We start from the raw sequence: 17,643 nt of genomic DNA, 5'->3' as shown, positions 1-17,643 counted from the left end.
ATTTTAATGTTTTTGTGTTGATCGGAAAAAATGAAAGTTTTATTTGTTTAATGCAGAGTTGATTATTAGAAGCACTTGTGTAATATAAAGATCTTAAATGTACTCCTTATAATCTGCTTTTCCAAGTTTTTTTTAAATTGTAGAAATTTTTGTGATTTTATAAGTAGCAGTATTTCCAATTTTAAACTTGTCAGACTTCATTACCATCACTAATCACTGTAAAATATAAATTATATTTCGAAATGTAGTCCTGGCTGGGGCATTGTCCCATAACCAAAAGGTTGCAGGTTCAATTCCCAGTCATGTCACTTACCTAGGTTGCTGGTTTGATCCTTGGTCCAGGTGCATATGCGAGGCAACCAATCAGTGCTTCTCTCTCACATCAGTGTTTCTCTCTCTCCCTTCCTCTCTCTAAAAGCATTGAAAAAATGTCTTTGGGCAAGGAGTTAAAAAATATTTTTTAATAATAAAATAAATGTATATACTGTCCTCAAGTGATACATCTTTTATATCTGCTCATTGAGTCCTTATTTATTCAAGTATAACTAAATTACTTTGTTAATAGTATTTAGTCTCTGTAATGGACAGGAATGACATCATATTTCATTTGTGTCAGAAAAAAACTTTGATACATGTTTAAAATTCTTACATATAGTTGATCTTGCACACAAACTTGGTATGAGGGCTTTATGTATTTTAATTTGTGATTAGAGATGTAAATTCAACAGCAAGCTATTTTATTCACCAATTTAAGTATCAATCATATTTATTATGCTACCTTTCTATTCAAAACAACTACGCATTACTCAGCAATAAAAAAGAATGTTAATTTGCCATGTACAATAACATGGACAGACCTATAGAGTATTGTGCTAAGTGAAATAAGTCAGAGAAAGACAAATACTATATGATTTCACTTATATGTGGAATCTTAAGAAAAACAAATGAATAAACAAAACAGAAACAGACCCATAGATACGGAGAACCAGCTGATGGTTGCCAAAGGGAAGGGGATATATGGGAGGATCAGGATAAAAAGAGATAACTATGTGCAAATTTGTGACAGTTCCATGAATTAAGGATTGGTGTCCCATTTATGGCCAAATATACAAATAGCCAGACTGCTTCCTACACATATGTTGAACTGAAAAAAATTATTTTTATTGAATTATCCCTTTTTATTTATAATAATATGACATTTTAAAAACAGAAGAACTAATCCTAAAGAATAGTAATTAAATAATGATTTGTTGTTTTCCCTATAGGCATCTGTTATTGAACTAAAAGAATAGCAATTTTCAACCTTTTTCATCTCAGGGCACACATAAACTAATTACTAAAGTTCTGTGGCACACCAAAAAATATATTTTTTACCAAACTGACTGAAAGAATAGGTATAATTTTAATTGATTTACAAAAAAGATAATAATATAAATTACCTATCCTTTTTTCCTCAAAGTGGTTTTTTTAAAAATCAGGTGCCTATACTTGTATATGAGGATTTCTGGTACCAAGAATTAACAAATGAGGTACAACCTTATTATGCAGCATGACCAATTAAGATGCAACTCTGTTATATGACCTATATATTTATGGTTTAAGACGGCATAAAAGCTCGATGGCTATTGTTTTGTTGGCTGTTGTCATTTTTTTTATGGTACGTACACAGAATCAAGAGATGTAGGCATATTTTTAATCCTCACCCAAGGGCATGCTTACTGATTTTAGAGAGAGGGGAAAGAAGGGGGAGAGAGAGGAAGAATAACATCATTGTGAGAGAGAAACATCGATTGGTTGCCTCTCGTATGCACCCTTACTGGGAACCAAACCCTCAGCCCAGGCATGTGCCCTTAACCAGGAATGGAATCCACAACCCGGCAGTTTACTGGACAGTGCTCCAACCAACTGAGCCACACTGGCTAGGGCTGTTGTCATTTTTTCATTTGACAATCTAAGGGAAAAGAGGTCCGTTCCCCTGACTAATTACGTATTGCATGTTCTAAAAATTATTGCTGTATACCAGTGTGCCACAGCACACCAGTTGGAAATCACTGTGCTACAGCGTATGAAAAGTTTAAATTTACCTTGCTAGTTTAACTTTATCATAATGTTCTATTTCCATTTCCTTCTCTTCTTAGGCAACTACAATGATGATTTTTGTTGTAAATTGCCAAATCATGTTCATATTAACATGCAGTTTATGAATTTGTGGGGGGTTTTAATTTGTGTTTAAAAACTTTTTACATAAAGTATTTTTAACTGTCACCTTACTGCCTGTTCTTATGTCAGTCATCTCGTGTCCTCATCAATTTGTCTTTAGTCACTGAAGATCTTAGTGTCAAGCCCATTATCCTTGCTACTACTGCTCCTCATGTTGTCATTCCTAGTAATGGTCAATCATAATCCACACTGGCGATTCATTCAACAGCCTGGCGAATTTGTTTCCTGATCTCTTTAGTTATCCTGCTCTCCACTACAGCTCTAGTACTTGCTTCCAAGATAATAATTTACATCTTACCATTAATACCTTCACCTTCACCACCTCTAAAAACCTTGATTTAAATCATCTCATTGTTTGACTACATTCCTCATTTCACTTATTCTCATTCTAAAATTCATCCTCATTTTAACCTTTAATAACTTGACACTATCACTTGGTTACCTGTGTCTTTATCTGTCTACTTTGTTTTTAAGCTTAGCTTCCATAGTTTGTCATGATATTCATTCACTTCTTTGCACATATTGTTTCTCTTGCCTCCTGTTTCATTGGCAGAATCCTAATCATGGTTCATCTTGTTGTCTTCCTCCATTCCTGCTTCCTGAAAAGCATAAAATTATAGTTAAAGTTAAAACCATAAATCTCAGATGGGGACATACTCATTTTGTATCCAAAATGTGGATAATAACCAAAGTATGTTACCCAGGAATAGAAGTAGGCTTACTACCCGAAAGGAAAAAAAAAGTTCATTGATCTCACAAAGAACATAATTTCTTTGCTGATATTAAAATGCTCATAGTTTTGCATTATATGTCATCTCACTTTTAAATTTCTGATTTGGCCACATACATCTTACTACTTTTACTTAAACTGCTTTCAGTTGCTTCTCTCCCAAGCCTTGGAGGGCTTGGGAATTAATTTTGATATCTAAGGACAATAAATGAGGCTCCTTTGTTTTGTAGTTCTCTAAGGAATCTTTTAACCTAGGATTTTAACTTTGGAAAGGGTATTGTGTTGCCTGATCCTTCTTTGCAGCTGTCATTTCTGTTAGAAACATTAATTTTTGGTCCCTGCTGTGTGAGATACTATGCCTTACATGTGAGAATGACCACTCCAGAAAGGATCCACTGAGTAAATGCAAAGTCTCTGAATATGGCAGAGAAAAAAGTACATTTTCTGGCTTGGACATTTGACTGTCTTGTCCAGCTGTGTGGTTTGTTTTGTTTTGTTTTGTTTTTCCAGCCAGCCTTGATAATGCAAAGAAATTGCAGTCAAAAATCAGTAAACTCTGGACTTTAAAATGTCCAGTGATTGTGGACGTTCACTTAAGTGCCTATTGTGTTAGGGCATATCACCTACGAAGGACTTTGAACTTTCAAAGTCAGGAGCCATTGGTAGAAAGTTCTTTAGCTCAAATGCAAAAGAATCTTATATAGAAACTGGGCAGGAAACAGTGCTATTGGACACTGCAAACCTATAAAATCAAAAATACACCGTATTTCCAAGTGCTGTACTGTCAACAGATATTGTAGATGTTTTTCTTTTTGTATGTTTACACAGAGAGAGAAATGTATAGATTCTGCCTCCTTTTGATAAAGCGTACGTTTTTTCCAGTATGCCAGTTCCAGTTATGTGTTATCTTTCACTTACATCCCTTTACTTCTTTAGGTTACCTATCCGGCCATTATAGTAATTTGAACTAATGATCCAGGCAGTCTTTTCTTTATTATTGATAGGTACTTATTCATTGTCATTTTTAGTACCTGTGTTCCCGTCTTTCTCACTCTTCTTAAAGCAGTCCCTTTAGCATCTCTTGCATAGCTGGTTTGTTGGAGGTGTATTCTTTTAGACTTCTTTTGTCTGGGAAGCTCCTTATTTAGCCTTCCATTTTAATTGAGAGCCTTGCTGGGTAAAGTAGCCATGGTTGCAAGCCTCTGGTTCTCATTACTTGGAATATTTCTTGCCAATGTCTTCTGGCTTAGAGCGTTTCTGTTGAGAAATCAGCTGCTAGTCTTATCTGGGCTTCCTTGTATGTACCTTCCTGTTTCTCCCTTGCTGCCTTTAAGATTCCTTGTCTTGGAATTTTGCCGTTTTAATTATGATGTGTCTTGAAGTGGGCCTCTTTGGTTTCCTCTTGATAGGGACTCTGTTTTCCTGGATTTGTGTGACTGTTTCTCTCATCAAATTAGGGAAGTTTTCCATCATTACTTTTTCAAACAGGTTTCCTATCCCTTGCTCTTCTTCTCCTTTTGGTATCCCTATTATATGGATATTATTATGTTTTATGTTGTCTTGCAGCTCCCTTACCACCTGTTCGTTCTTTCTGAGTCTCTTTTCTTTTTCTTGCTCTAGCTTGGAGGTTTTTTCTACCTTGTCCTCCTACTTGCTCATTCAGTCCTCTGCTTCATCCAGCCTGCTTATAATTCCTTCTAATGTGTTTTTTTTTTTTTTTTTTAATTTCTGAGATTTCATTGTTCATTTCTTCCTGGGGTTTTTTTTTTTTTTTTTTTGTCTATAGTTTCTGTTTCTTTTTTCATTCTGATGTAGTTCTCTCTCGATTCTTTGTAGTTGTCTGTGAGCTGCATGAGCATCTTTATAACAATTAATTTGAATTCTATATCCGATAGTTTGGTAACCTCCATTTCGTTTATCTCTTTTAGTGGGGAGTCTTCCATTCCTTTTAAATGCATGTTCTTTTTTGATCTTCCCAATTTAGTTGACTGTTTTTGTTTGTTTCTATGCTTCCTGATATTTTGCTTTGCTAGCTGTCTTTGGAGGGTGAACTTCTGTGGTAGAAATTCTGTGAGGTTCAGTGGTGTGGCCTCTGATCTCCTTGACTAGAGGCATTAGGTTTGCTATTTCTTCTGTTTCTATGGGCTCTCTTGTTGTACTTGGGTTTGTACCTTTTGGTGGTTCCTTTATTGGTGGTTTTTTCTCCTCCAGCAAGTATACTGATGTTCGCAGCTCCCACCTATTCTTATATGCAATCAGTGGCAGGGGGTAGGCAAAATGGATTTAAGACAGTGGGAGAATGTTCTATGGGATTTGAAGTACCAGTAAGTAGAGTAGAGATAGGAGATTCTTTGGATAAGTATAGTTTTAACTGTGATATTTCACCCAATTAGCCACTTTTTGTAAAAGTTGAAAGAGAGATAAGACTCTTGTTAGAGGGGCGGGTGATTGTGAGTTGAATCCAGAAAACAGCGCTTGTGCAAAGTTAGATGATGAGATATAATGAGATTAAAGGAAAGAAAGTAGACGTAGTGTGAGAGAGAATAGAGTTAACCACAACAATAATAATGCACAGGATTAAAGTGAAATGGGCTAAGATCATAGAGGGTTTCTGTGTAGTGTGTACTATTGTATGGAACAACAATTATTTACAATGGTACTGAAACAACAATAATATGGCAAGAAATATATGATTTGGATAACGGGAATAGAAATTACCCGATCAAGAGTTGTGTGTTATTGGAACATGGGTGAAGTGAAAGAAGGAGAATTAAAATACAATACAGAGAGAATAAGGAAAACCAGTCAAGCAATGCAATTAAACAGGGGGAAAAAAATGAGGAAAACTAAACATAAGGAAGAGAAATAAAAAATGATAGTAATAAGCCTCCTGCTAACTTTAAACCTGTTCAGCGAGTTCTGTTGGTCTTCCTAGGTGCCAGAGGAAGAGGGGGCTGGGCTTCGCTTTTCTCCCTTCCTTTGGTTCTGAGAGAATGGGGACCAGGTTTGGGTCACAGTATTCACAGTTCCCAGCCTCCAGCCCAGGTCTTCTGTGAGCTGCTCAAATCGGCCACTCAGCTGCTCACAGCATGAGTCAATCTCCGGCACAGAGCCAGAGAAAAGCGGGGCACATGTTTCCCCTCTGCTACTGTCTCTGGGCTCACAGTGCAAGACCAGCAGGACCCCTGATTCCCCTCCACCACTCACTCTGGGCATGACAGCTGAAATCTCCCTCAGGACATGCCAGCCACTGCTGGAGAGTTCCTTACAAAGCAGCTGCCTGCCATTCTTTACAAGCACACAGCTTTTCACACAGCCCCACTTTTCAACCAGTCCAGAGACTATCCAAGGCAGGGTCCAACACAGCCCAACTCCTCCCTTCTCCAGGTGTCACCCGGCACCCCAGTTTCTCTGGTGCCAGTGTCCACAGTCCCAGCAGATGTGTACTGTCTCTGTGTGTCTCCCACTTTGTCTCTACTTCCCCCAGCGACTTCCAGCACCCAGGTCCCTCCTGATGCCAGGCTGCCCTCCCTGCTCTGGTAGGGGAGGGAGCTGGTGCTCTAACTCTCCTCCGCATATCCTGCAGCAGGCACTGGGCCAGGGGCCGCAGCTGCCTTGGTCCCAGTGCAGATCTCAGGGACCTTACTGCCCCAGTGCACTCTCCTCACCATCTGTTTTTCAATGTCCTCTGGAAATTTTGCCTCCAAATTTCATATAAGCTGGGATTCCATAGGCTGTTCACTCTATTCCTCGGAAAATCAGCTAGGTGTTCCAGCTGGGCACAAGGAGTACTGGGCTCCACTCCCACGTACCTCTCCACCGTCCTCCCTTTCTCTTTCTTCTTAAAATAATCCCTGTAACATTTGTTGCAGTGTTGATTTGGTGTTAACAAATTTATTTAGCTTTTTCTTGCCTGGGAACCTCCTTATTTCTCCTTCAATTTTAAATAATATCCTTGCTGGATATAGTAACCTCTGTTGTAGGTCCTTGGTTTTCATCACCTGAAATGTTTCATGCCACTCCCTTCTGGCCTGAAATGTTTCTGATGAATAATCAGGTGACAGTCTAATTGGTGCTCCCTTTGTTGGTAACTGCCTGCTTTACTCTTGAGTCTTTCCGGATTTTCTTATCTTTAAGCCTTGTCATTTTGATTATGATGTGTCTCAGTGTAGGTCTCTTTAGACCAGCTTTTGGGGGACTCTCTGACCTTCCTGGACTTGTGTATCTTTTTCCTTCATCAGATTAGTGAAGTTTTTGGTCATTATTTCTTTAAATAGATTCTCTGTCCCTTGTTCACTCTCTTCTGCTGCTGGTATTCCCATGATATGTATGTTGTTCTACTTCATGTTGTCCAACATGTTTCTTAAGCACTCCTCATTTTTTTAAATTCCTTTTTTTTTTTTAATGCTCTGCCTGATTGTTTTTTTCTACTTTGTTTTTTGAAACACTGTTTCAATCTTCTGGTTCATCTAACTTACTGTTTATTCCTTCCAGTATACTATTTATCTCAGATATTGCATTCTTTATTTCTGACTGATCCTTTTTAATGGTTTCTGTGTCTTTTTTCATCCTGTTGAGTATCCTTATAATCATTACTCTAAACTCTGTTTCTGATAAACCACTTGCCTCCATTTCATCTAGTTTTGGGAAATTCTTTTGTTCTTTCATTTGGGGTCTATTTCTTTGTCTTCCCAGTTGGGCTGCTGCTTTGTATTTTCTGCCTTAGGTACTGAACTAACCATTCATTAAACCCTTCAGTTGTTAATCTGATCAATCTGTAATCAGCTGTCAGGCTTAAGCACAACAGGGTAGGGCAAAGTAATTCTGTGGGCTGGGCTATTACTTCCCCTCAGGCTAATTCCACTCAGAGGGGAGTGCTCTGCCTGAGAGAGATGGCTCCTGCAGTATGTGCTGATACAACCCCCAACTCTCCTCAAGCATCTGTAGCCCACTCTGCCTTACCTTTTCCAGCACCCGGGGTAAGTGGCTGCAAATGAAATTTCATGCTTTGGCCCTTTAGGAGTCTGTCTTCCTCTCTAGCCATCTCTCCCTGGCAGACAAACCCTGCTGCTTTTCACAGCTTGATGTTACCTGGGTTCCTTTCCATCTTTGGTGATGTAGGCTGGGAGCCCAACTTGGAGCTTAGTCCTCACACTTAGGGGGAACCCCCCAGCTGCTGAAATATCCCTCCAGCATGTCAGCTGCCACCCGTGGGAGCCCAGCCTGCCCTCTCGCGTCTCCTCCACACTCCCTATCAGTTACATTGTGGTGAAGTGGTTTCTTCTTTCTGTCTGGTTATACAGCTTCTCTCTACCTAGTGTTCAGTTGTTTATTCAAGATGATTTCTCTACAATTTTGTTGTAATTCCAGGTTTGTCCTGGGAAGAGGTTAGTGTAGCTTCCACTTACTTCTCTGCCATCTTTGATCTCAGTTGAGTCCTTATTTTTTTTAACTACTCTTAACAGTCTTATAATTGGTGCATTTATTCCATTGATGATCTGAGTGATTATTGATATAGTTGGATTCCTCTATTATACTTATTAGTTTTCTATTTGTTGCCCTTTTTTGTTCTGTATTAGTCACTTTTTTCAGCCTTTTATGGTTTTAATTAAGCATTTTATATTACTCCATTTTGTTTCCTTTCTTAGTGTACCACTTATATTCTTTTTACTCTTTCTTGAGTACTTGCCCTAGAATTTGCAGTATACATGTACAAGTAATGCAAGTCCACTTTCAGATAACACTGTAGAACTTGACAGGTAGTATGAGTACCTAATAATAAAGTAATCCTAAATCCTCTTTTCCATTACTTGTATCATGGCTGACATTTATTTCACTTATACATAATGTGCACATGTGTATACGTGCACACACACATAGCTGAATACAGTGTTGCTCTTATTTTGAACAGTATTACTTGTCAGATCAAGAATAAGAAAAATAAGTGTTCATTTACCTTCACTTACTCCTTCTTTCATACTTTTTCTTTATTTGTATATAATTGAGTTTCTGACCTATTAACTTTTATTCTTTCTAAAAAAGTCTTTAAACATTCAAAATGACAGCTATGCTAGCAGCAAATTTCCTCAGTATTTGTTTGATTAAAAAAAATATTTCTTCACTTGCAGGATTATTTTACATGGTACAGTGTGATTTTTTTCCCCCTAACCATTAAATATTTCCACACTCTTGCTTCTGAGGAAGGAAAATTCACCTGTAATTCTTATCTTTGCCCCTTTATCAATAAGGAATTTTTTTCTGTGGTTTCTTTATGGAATTTCTCCCCCTGTTTTTTTTTTTTTACTTTGTATAATTTTAAAAGGATTTGCCTAGATGTAGTTTTCTTGGAATTTGTCCAATTTGGTGTTCTTTGAGCCTCCTAAGATCTGGTTTAGTGTCTAACATTAATTTGGGTAAATTCTTAATCATATGTTTCAAATATGTTTCAAATCTATATGTTTCAAATATTTCTTCTATTCATTCCTCTTTCTTCTCTTCCTTTTGGTATTATGTGTATGTTATACCTTTTGTAAATTATCCCACAGTTTGGATATTCTGTTACAGTTTTATTGGGTTTTAATCATGTTGTTAGGGGTTTTTTTTGTTTGTCAGTTGCTTTTTGAGGGGGTATTTTTTGCTTTACCTTTCAGTTTTAGAGGTTGCTATTGAGATATTCTCAAGCTCAGATTCTTTTCTCAGCTGTGTGCAGACTACTAATAAGCCCATCAAAGACATTTTTTATTTCTATTACAGCGTTTTTAATCTCTAATATTTCTTTTCTTTCTTAGAATGTCCATCTCTCCACTCATATTGCTCATCTGTTCTTGCATACTCATGGCTTTTTCATTAGAACCATTATCATACTATTCATTCTTTTAAATCCCTGGTATGATAATTCCAACATTGCTGCCATGTCCTGAGTGTAGTTCTGATGCTTTCTCTTCCTCTTTGAACTGTGTTTTTGCCTCTAAGTAGGTCTTGTGATTTTTTTTCTTGACTACCAGGCATGGTGTACTGGGTGAAAGGAACTGTTGTAAGTAGGCCTTAGTGATATGGTGATACAGTTTTGGGGGAAGGAAATTGTTCTATATATATAGCCCTATAATTAGGTCTCAGTCTTTTAGTGAGTTTGTGCCTCTGGAATATGAACCTCACAGTACTTCTCCGTTTTTTCCCCTCCTCAATTAGGTGGGACAGGATAACTAGAGTGGGCTAGAGTTGGTTATTTCCCTTCTTCCAGGTCAGTTAGACTCCAATAAAAGCTCAGCAGGTTAGGATCTAGTTAATAGTTACTCCAGGGGGCAAACTGTTGAAAAGAACAGGATGCTCTTGTGTATTCCCATATGGTTCTCTTCCCCTTCCTCCCACCAAGAGGGGATTTGTTTCCCATATGCATTGTGAAACCCAGTAGAGATACAGGAGGTAAAATTTATGAAAGTATGGCGTCCCTGGATGACAAGGCCTGGCCCAACTAGAGTTTTCTACTCTCTGAGTTGACCACTAGGAGCCTCCAGAAATGTGTCAATTATGACTCGGGCATCTCTACCCCAGCAGTAATTCTGCTCTGATGTTTCTACTCACGTTAAGTTGTGATTATCTGTTTGCCTGCCAGTCTCTCCAACTGGGAGACAGAGTTTGCCCTTTGACCTTCTGAAGGATTAAAGAGTAGTTGATTTTTCAGTTTGTTCGGCTTTTTAGTAGTTGTTAGGAGAGAGTATGCCTTTCACGCTGCTTGTATGCTAAACTAGAAACCTACTATTTAAGTGTTTGGTTTTTATAAGTTTGTTTTACTGATCTGAATAACTGAACTAGTTTTTACCTGGAAACTTGAACTTGTCTAATTTTTTTTTAGCTGATAAGTAAATCTTCTCAACCAAATTTAATGTAGAGATAAGTGAATATGAATATTACATTAATCTTTAAATTAATAATTCACAAATGTGGTACTGAATGGCCTGTCTTATTTTTCAAGTGTTTTTCACTTTCTTTATTTTGAAGCTGCTTCTCAGCCTGTTGATAACCATATTAGCCCATCATCCTACTTGGGCCAGACACCAGTATCACCAGCCAGATACTCACCTGTTTCAAAAGCAGTGCTTGGAGATGATGAAATTACACGGTAAGGAACTGAACATTGATCCTTCTTACATAAAGCTAACTATTAGATGGAATTCTAGTCAGCCAAGTAAGATAGCCACAAAACATATTGACAGATGGTGAACCTAAACCTTGATTTTCTTCATTAAACACCCTGAAATATACAAAATATTTTATACTCCAAATAAATGACTGCTCTTCTTTAATACTATTTTTTAATGACTAGTAAATTATCATTAAAAAGCATAGGTAAAAGTTAAGAATATGCTTATGTATTTTTAAAACTAACTTTTCATATATTTTAATGTAATATGGCATTTATTTTTCAGACTTCATATTCAGAATTCAACAAGTGGTATTTTCTCTCTTTGATATATACCCTTGACATCCTGACACCTAAAATTTACTTACTTTTTTTTTTTTAAGTTTTTACTTATTTATTTTTAGAGACAGGGGAAGGGAGGGAGAAAGAGAGGTAAAGAAATATCAGTGTGTGTTTGCCTCTCATGTGGCTCCCACTGGGGACCTGGCCCAGAACCCAGGCATGTGCCCTGACTGGGAATCAGACCAGTGACCCTTTTGTTCGCAGCCCATGCTCAATCCACTGAGCTATACCAGCCAGGGCCTAAAATTTACTTTTATCTAACATTACTAACTACGCTCCAGTTTTCAGATTAACACTTTTTATTCTCAAAGAACTCTTAACTAGGTGAGGCGGGGAGTGAAAAACTATTTTAGATCTTTTTCACATCGATGATTTCTTTAAGGTCATAAACAAATGTTTGTCTTTGTCATTTTCTTCAAGAGTTAGCAATGCGGAGAACTTAGTTTAATAGGTGCTCAATAACATTCACTATGTTTTGAATGAAAATTAGCAGAAAAAATAGTGTTTTGTGACAATGACTTGAATTTTCATGGCTATTAATCTTTAGGCTGTGCTTCTATACTAATCTGTCATGGCCATTTTTTGTTATTTTCTAATAGTGCCTACTTATAGGAGTAAAGAAGAAAAATAGTTAATGGTTTATCTAGTCTTTAATCTCTGCATGTTTTTCAAAACTAAAAAATGTCTTATTAGAATCTTAATTGCTATTCCTCAACTTTTTCACAATATATATATCTCTTGTTTAGAATATTGTATTGGACTGTGTACTATTACACAATAGGTCTACCTGTTTTCTGTACTTTTCTGTGAAATTAACATAGTTGGTTACTAGATATGTCTTCCTAAATTGCTGTGTGTTTTATCATTCCCTTCTAATAATTAGACTTCTTTTTGTTCCCAGATAATGAGGTATAAAACTCTTTACCTTCCCATTAGAAATTTTCCACAATTTGACCCTAAGCAATCTTTCAGAGGTTATCTCACATTGCCACTTTAATTTTTTTATTTTTAGACAGTGGGAATGGAGGGGGAAAGAGAGGGAGAGAAACATCAATGTGTGGTTGCTTCCCACATACCCCCAACCAGGGACCTGGCCCACAACCCAGGCTTGTGCCCTGACTGGGAATCAAACCAGCGACCCCTTGGTTCACAGACCGGCACTCAGTCCACTAAACCACACCAGCCAGGGCACATTATTACTTTTAAAGAAAAGAAATCACAACAACCTGTTGGTGATTCTAAGGTTCATTTATTTTAACAGCTTTATTGAGATATGAGTTACATCCAGTTTACCCATTTAAAGTGTACAACTGATTTTTTGGTATATCGTATTATTTTTTAACTATGGTAAGATACATGTATAACATAAAATTTGCCATTTTAACCATTTCATATGTGCAGTTCAGTGCATTAGTTGCATTTATGACATTATGCAGCCATTACCACAATATATTTCTAAAACTTTTCATTACCTCAGATAGACTCTCTAAGCATTAAGAAATAACTCTCCATTTCCCTATCCTCCCAGCTCCTGGTAGTTTCTATTCTACTTTCTGTCTTTATGACTTTGCCTATTCCAGTTTGTTCATATAAGTGGCATCTTAAAAACGTATTCTTTTTTGTCTGGCTTCTTTCACTTTGCCTAGTGTTTTCTAGGCTCACTCATGTTGCAACATGTATCAGAACTTCATTCCTTTTTATCGCAGAATAAATCCCATTTTATGTGTATACCTATTTTGTTTATCCATTCATCTGTTGATAGACACCTAGGTTGTTTTCACCTTTTGGGTATTGTGAATAATTATGTGATAAACATTGGCATGTGAGTATCTGCTTGCATCCCTGCTTTCAATTCCCTTAGATATATACCTGTAGTTGGAATTGCTGGGTCATATGGTAACTCTATTTTACGTTTACAAGGAACCACCTAACTGTTTTCTGTAGTGGGCACACCATTTTACATTCCCACCATCAATATATTAAGGTTCTAGTTTTTCTACATCTCACCAACACTTGTTTTTTCCATTTTATTTTATAGCCATTGTAATAGTTGGTACATACTGTGATTTTTATGCACTGCCATAATGACTAATAATATTGAGCATCTTTTCATGGGCTTTTGTTATTTCAAAAATAGAATTCATTTTTCTCTGTAAATCCTGTTGGGTTCAGCAGGGTGTTTTTTAATTAAGCATGATTTGCTAATGTAGAATTATAATTCATATATACATTTAAAGCATAATGGAAATCCTAAATTATATGAATCTATCATCTAAAAAGAAAATAAAACATCACCAATATAGTTAAACCTATCCTGTACCCCAATTCTTCTCTGGTTTTTCTGAATTACCCAACCAAGTTAACTCCTTTCCTGAATTTTGAATTTATTATTCTCTTTTTTCTTTCATATATCTTTGTGTATATAGTATTTTTAAACAATATATATTTAATTTTTATATTTTTGAGAAGAAATACAATTTTCTAATCCTTCAGGTGAATGGCAAAACTGATAACCTCTGTATCACTAAAAAACACTGTTTTAAGTTTTGAGTAGACAGATATGTAAGAAGATTATTTCACACTGCATGGAAGTATTCCTAAAATTTATTTATAAAAGTTATTTACTTCTGATAAGCCTTTTGTTACCAATAGTTTTCTGTGATATTTTATAAAAATCAGGTGAAATTTTTAAAATATTTATCAAATACAACATATTCTAATCTCAAGTGATATTCTGTATTACAATATCTAAAATAATCTGCTACTGGAATTTTCATGGTCTTACCAGAGGACATGAATGGTTTTCATACAACTGTGTATAACTGGAGTAGCAAATGTGAAACATTATTAGTGGTGAGATATATTTTGATTTCAGAGATTATAAATGGGGGGAAGGAGGTACATCTTAGGACAAAAAGCAGAGGGAGGGAGGAAAGTAGATGGATGTGACTTAAGAAATAAAGATAATTATTTCATATAAAAAATGGAGATGGGTAATTCTGATGTTTGTGTTGCAACCCTGAGTGCATGGTTTCTCTGCTTGGTCTTACCTTCATGATTGTTATGTGTTGGAACCAGTAATGGAATTTTATCATTTGATTCTTTCAGGTGGGGAGGGGAACAAATGTGCTTTGTCCTTGTTAGGATCTTTTTTTGGGAAGGGACAGTAAAATTTCCCTTTATTTCTCAGAAGCCAGAATAGGATCATAGCCTCACCTTTGCAAAGGGGCAATGACTGGCTTAGGTTACTAATGGATTCATCCCTTTGGGATTGGAAAAAGGACCTACCTTCCCTAAGGCAAAGGGATATCTATCTGCCTTTTAACAAAATCTAAGTAGGGGAAATAGACAATAAAATGTGTGCAACATCAACTTTTCATATGTGTATATGTATTTCCCAAGTAAGCTCTTTATGTCATTTTTTAGATTTCCACATTGTGTTCTTCCTTTTGTTTTTAGTGTCATATGTTTTTTAACATGGGTTCTTAACTTTTATATAAAATGAGGATTTTCCTTTTAATTTCTAAATCTGATTCCTAGGGTTAGAAAGAATTCTTTACTCCACAGTTTTGAAAACCCATTATATTTCATCTAGCTTTCTTTATAGTTTGATAATATAAGAGTTATCAATAAGGAATTCTTTCTCATTGATAGAATGCCAAGTTCTGTATAAAATCTCTAGGTAAACAAAAATTTTTTTTTTAATTTTTAGAGAACCTAGGAAAGTTGTTCTTCATCGTGGCTCAACAGGCCTTGGTTTCAACATTGTAGGAGGTGAAGATGGAGAAGGAATATTTATTTCCTTTATCTTGGCTGGAGGACCTGCTGATCTTAGTGGAGAACTCAGAAAAGGAGATCGTATTATATCGGTAGGATATATTAATCAAAATATTATTTTTATTATTTTAACTATGACCTATTCATTATTAAAAGTTTTAGGTTTTGCATCCTAAAGTTATGGGATATATTTTAGTTAATCTTACTGTTTACAGCTTAATTGTAAAATTGTAGTGATGTCAGAGGACATGATCTGTATGACAGATTTTCTTTTAATACTGGATTTACTTATGAAAGGTCATCTTTATAAATGTCTTTTATAATCTCTATTAACTCAACCTTGTTACATATTTAGTTTAGGTCTTTTTATTTTAACCTGTTAACTGCTTAATCTATTATTTAAAATGATTTTTTAAGCTGCCTGAATATATATGATGGTGGGTTTAGCACTTTGTCCTTGCAGCCATTTTTTTTTCATAATATGTTTGAAACTGTTATTAGGTGCACCAAATTTAGAACTGTCATTTCTTCCTGATGAGTTGAACTTTTTGATCATTATGCAGTGATCCTCTTTATTTATAATAATGGTTTTTACCCTGAAAGCTATATTGCCTGATATTAATGTGACTATGCTAACTTTTCTTGGCTTGAGATTTATCTCATCTTTTCTCCACTTTTTATTTTTAAATTTGTATGCTTATGTGGTTATTGCCCATATAACTTTAGACTGAAACTGATCAGTAGTTCTACTGTTTTACCTAATGACACACAAATTTTGGGAGGATTTAATTCTAATTGTGCTGTTTCTAGTATTTTACTTCTGCTTTACTTTTATATCCCACAAACTGAATCATTTTTATTTTTATTTTTTAACAGTTAATCTATATGTTCTATAATTTTTTATTCATCTTATTCTGTATTTCTCAGTGGGCCACTAACAGCACTGAGAATTGTTTGTTGTATAGGACTCTCGTGTTCATGGTAGAAAGTTTGGCCTTTTATATAAAAAAAAGAAAAAACTGTTGTCCATTGTATCCCGCACTTATCAATAAAATTGATTAAAAGTGATGTTTTTATTTAAAAAAAATTCAGCTTATCAAGCTCCCATTCTCTTGCTAATAGAACTCCCTAGTCATTTTTAAATGCCAAAAATGTCCCTCAAATACCCAAGTGCACCTTAATGGGAGCCCTTGGAGTATTCTTTAGCAATGATTCCATGATGATAAATACTCTTAGAGTTTGTCTGAAAGTATCTTCATTTTACTCTGACATAAGTATAATTCAATCTAGAATTCTAGATTGACAGCTATTGTCTCCAGTATTTTGAAGATATTGCTTTATGCTATCTGGCTTCTTTTGTTGCTATTGAACAAAAAAAAGAAAGATTTATATTCTACTGTCTTGCACCTTTTTTTCTTAAGGTTATTATTTATTTTTAGAGAGGGGAAGGGAGGGAGAGAAGGAGAGAAACATCAATGTGTTGCCTCTCATATGCCCCCTACTGGGGACCTGGCCTGCAGCCCAGGCATGTGCCCTGACTGAAAATCGAACTGGCAACCCTTTAGTTCGCAGGCCAGCACTCAGTCCACTGAGCCACACCAGCCAAGCTACTCTGTCTTGTTGGTAGGTGATGTTTTTTTCACTAATTGCTTTTCAGTCTCTTAGTCTTTGGATTTTTGCAGTGTCTCTAAAATGTATCTATGTTTAGGATATTATTTATTTTGTTTGTGATACATTTTGCTACCTGAATCAGAGGAATCCTGTCTTTCATCAGTTTTGGAATCTTCTTAGCCATTGTCTTTTCAGATTTTGCCTTTCCCACATTGTGTATTCTGTCCATGAACTGCTCTGAGAGGCCATTATCATTTGTTCTCTGTGTTTTTAAACCTCAGATTCATATTTATGAACTGTCTTCCTATACTTCATTTCAGTCAGAGCTGTTTCCAGTTCATAAATTTTCTTAATATTTCTCTAATCTGCTTTTTAAGTCAAAACTAACTTTTTAATTTCAAAGTACCATTTTCTTTCCAGGTATTGTGATCTGCCTTGGTGGTTTTTGTGGGGTCTTCATTCCTTGTAGTTTATTATATTATTTTAGATTTTTCTTTTAAACATTTTATATGCTATAATCTATTTTCTATTTTCTTAAGTTTAGAGGTTTCTAGTACATGCTATGTTATGATGACTTGTGATAAATAATTTTATTGTGTTCTAAATTTTGTGAGCTTATTTTCAATAGTATTTTATTTACTTTATATGTGGAAATCCAGTGCTGCCTAAATTGGGGAGTGGTGTTCTTCCAAAAATATTTTACATTGTCTGTTGTAGGTATAAGAGCATCACTCTTATCACCATTTTTCCAGTAAGAAAAGTTAACTTTAGAGTTTAATTTGCCTAATGATAGCTAATAAATGGTATAGCTAAGATTTACCTT

At 35.7% G+C, this 17,643-nt stretch overlaps 1 protein-coding gene across 19 annotated transcripts in view; it reads left to right on the top strand.

Annotated features, from left to right (window-relative positions):
- DLG1 (discs large MAGUK scaffold protein 1) overlaps positions 1-17,643 on the top strand; it is a 293,473-nt gene that overhangs the window by 161,516 nt on the left and 114,314 nt on the right. For all 19 annotated transcript variants that reach the window (XM_028505122.2, XM_028505117.2, XM_028505115.2 and 16 more), the window contains 2 exons: positions 10,949-11,069; positions 15,145-15,301. In XM_028505122.2, coding sequence (XP_028360923.1) covers positions 10,949-11,069; positions 15,145-15,301 — 278 coding nt within the window. The remainder of the gene's footprint in view (positions 1-10,948; positions 11,070-15,144; positions 15,302-17,643) is intronic.

Source organism: Phyllostomus discolor, chromosome 2 (assembly GCF_004126475.2).
Source record: "Phyllostomus discolor isolate MPI-MPIP mPhyDis1 chromosome 2, mPhyDis1.pri.v3, whole genome shotgun sequence".
NCBI lineage: Eukaryota > Metazoa > Chordata > Mammalia > Chiroptera > Phyllostomidae > Phyllostomus > Phyllostomus discolor.
This window is presented reverse-complemented; position numbering and strand designations above follow the sequence as displayed.